Genomic DNA, 2,245 nt, shown 5'->3' with positions numbered 1-2,245 from the left:
AATTATGAAAACCCACTTCATATTGAGATTAGAAAATAATTAAAAAAAAACAAAAAATTCGACCCTCTTACAACAAAGAATCATATATATATATATATATATATTTATCCTCTAAAGAGACAAGTGATATAGATGGTTATTTCATACAATCAATGTCTTTTGTCTTATTGGATCCGCATCAAACTGTTACAACTCATGATCATATTGAGATTATCCTAAAAAACTGAAACTATAGATGAGTAAAAACCCATTAGAAACAGTTTGGAGAAGTTGTGCCAAACGCACCTAGCCTCCCTATTCTCATTTAGGGAAATGGGTTATGTGGTCCAATCTTATCAATCCAGTCCTAATTTGAAAATTTGAAAATTTACCCAAAAACGAAATTAAAAAAAATAATAATAATAATTTTGAACCCATCTGGTGGACAACCCATTGTGCTTGCGTGAGGTGAACACTGCCTTTAGTTTTCCCTCAACCCTCAGCAATCACTCTGATTTCATTGATCTTTTCTTTCCCAAAGAGACAGCCACTACAACACAAGGAGAAGGCCGCCTTGCCAGTCACACCACCTCACCTCCACCGACCTTTATTTACTTTTCCCACCACCCTTCTCTAGTCTTACTCTTACAGTCCATTTGACTCACTCTCTTCTTCTTTTCCTTTTTCTTTTTTTACTTTCCCCTCTTTTTCCTTCTTGGCATTTTCTATCATTTCCACCAATAAATATATTCCCCATCACCCAACTAAGCCATCCTTCCTCCTTTCCACTTTCACATCCTCTCTCTCTCTAGAGAAACCATTTTTCCTCCTGAAGATGATGAGAAGTGGAAGCAAAGGAGTGAGTTACAGTCCAGATATCAACGACCCATATAATTTTTCTTTCAAAGAGAGCAGCAACAACCCAGTCGTTGCAGGAAACAAGATAGGAATTTCAGGGCTTCGTAGTTTCTCTCTACCCAGAAACAACACAGGCTTCTCTCCCATAAGATACCTGCAGCGTTTAGGTGCTAAGGTGGCAAGAACTATAAGTCTGGTGTCAGTGCAGAGGAGGAGGAGAAGGAGGAGGTCTTCATCTAAGGTTTCTTCCTCAAACTTAACAAGATCAAGGACCTCCATTGGCCCACTTGATTCTCATCAAGCTGAAGCTATTGAAGATTGTATTGTGTTCATCAACTCTTCTTCTTCCTTCCACAGATCAAATTCCATCTCTGGTGTCTAATCCTTTCTTTCTTCCTTTTTCTTTTTTTTTTTTTTTGGTCTCATGGGTGAACAAAAGTATGTGTTTTTACGTATAAAATGAAAGAAATCTTCATTGTATTTATGTATTTGTTCAATTAAAATAAATACCATTTCGTCTCTTTAACTTCTACTGTGATTTTCGCTCCTTCTCAAATGATGCATCTTGAACAAATAATTCTTTTGGAATTCTCTTTAGATTTAGTTTCTGTTCTTCTTTTTCTCCCCCTGCTTGAATTGGTTTCCTCACTGCACACCCAAAAAAAAAAAAAAGCAAGTATCTCCACTCTTCTATACTCCTATGTTGAGTTTCTTCAAGAGGCCTCAAATCTCTGTAAGATACATTCACGGGCGGTTCCACACGAAGGATTGAATCTATAATTTGGGCTGTCTGACACTTACTAGTGCAACGCGGGTTCATCTACGTAGAGCCTGCTATGTTTGGTTGCCAAAAAAAGAAAGGAAAAAATTTCTTTTTAATTTATGAAGAGAGATAAACAGATAAATAATCTTTTCATCATAGTTTTTGTTTTATTGTGTTTTTTTTTTTCCTTAGCGACCAACTATTGACCTTATGCACTTGGTGGAATTTTATTTGGAAATCAGATTTTTACTCTAGGAATCACTGAAGTCGTGAGTAAAAAAAAAAACATGAAATCTAATCAAGTGTAACGAACATTTACTCATATTTAAGAAATGATCAGGCGGGATCCAAGTCAATTCAAGTTTTTTTTTTTTTTTTTTCTTGACTAATTGTTTTTACCCAACCATGTGAAACTTACTAAGTCTACTTTTTTCCTATTAAATCTTATATTATTCATAAACAAAACCCTTAAATTTTTATCTGTTGTTTTTATTATTAACCATTTTTCTCTTCTCCCGGTAAAACAACCATAGCCTCAAATCAATCCTCACTTATATATATATATATATATATATATATATATATATTAAAAAATAAGAAAAAAAAAACCCATCCTAACTTGATTTTACTTGCCAGACTCACCAG

The 2,245-nt window shown here is 34.6% G+C and overlaps 1 protein-coding gene across 1 annotated transcript; it reads left to right on the top strand.

Annotated features, from left to right (window-relative positions):
- Positions 1 to 726: 726 nt before the first annotated feature.
- Positions 727 to 1,367, top strand: LOC122058363 (josephin-like protein). The gene has a single exon (XM_042621019.1). It carries the CDS (start codon positions 815 to 817, stop codon positions 1,217 to 1,219), a length of 405 nt encoding a protein of 134 aa, XP_042476953.1. The 5' UTR covers positions 727 to 814; the 3' UTR covers positions 1,220 to 1,367.
- The last annotated feature ends 878 nt before the right edge of the window (positions 1,368 to 2,245 follow it).

Source organism: Macadamia integrifolia, chromosome 12 (assembly GCF_013358625.1).
Source record: "Macadamia integrifolia cultivar HAES 741 chromosome 12, SCU_Mint_v3, whole genome shotgun sequence".
In the NCBI taxonomy this organism is placed as follows: Eukaryota; Viridiplantae; Streptophyta; class Magnoliopsida; order Proteales; family Proteaceae; genus Macadamia; species Macadamia integrifolia.
The sequence above is the reverse complement of the archived record's forward strand: the minus strand, read 5'-3'. Positions and strand labels throughout refer to the sequence as shown.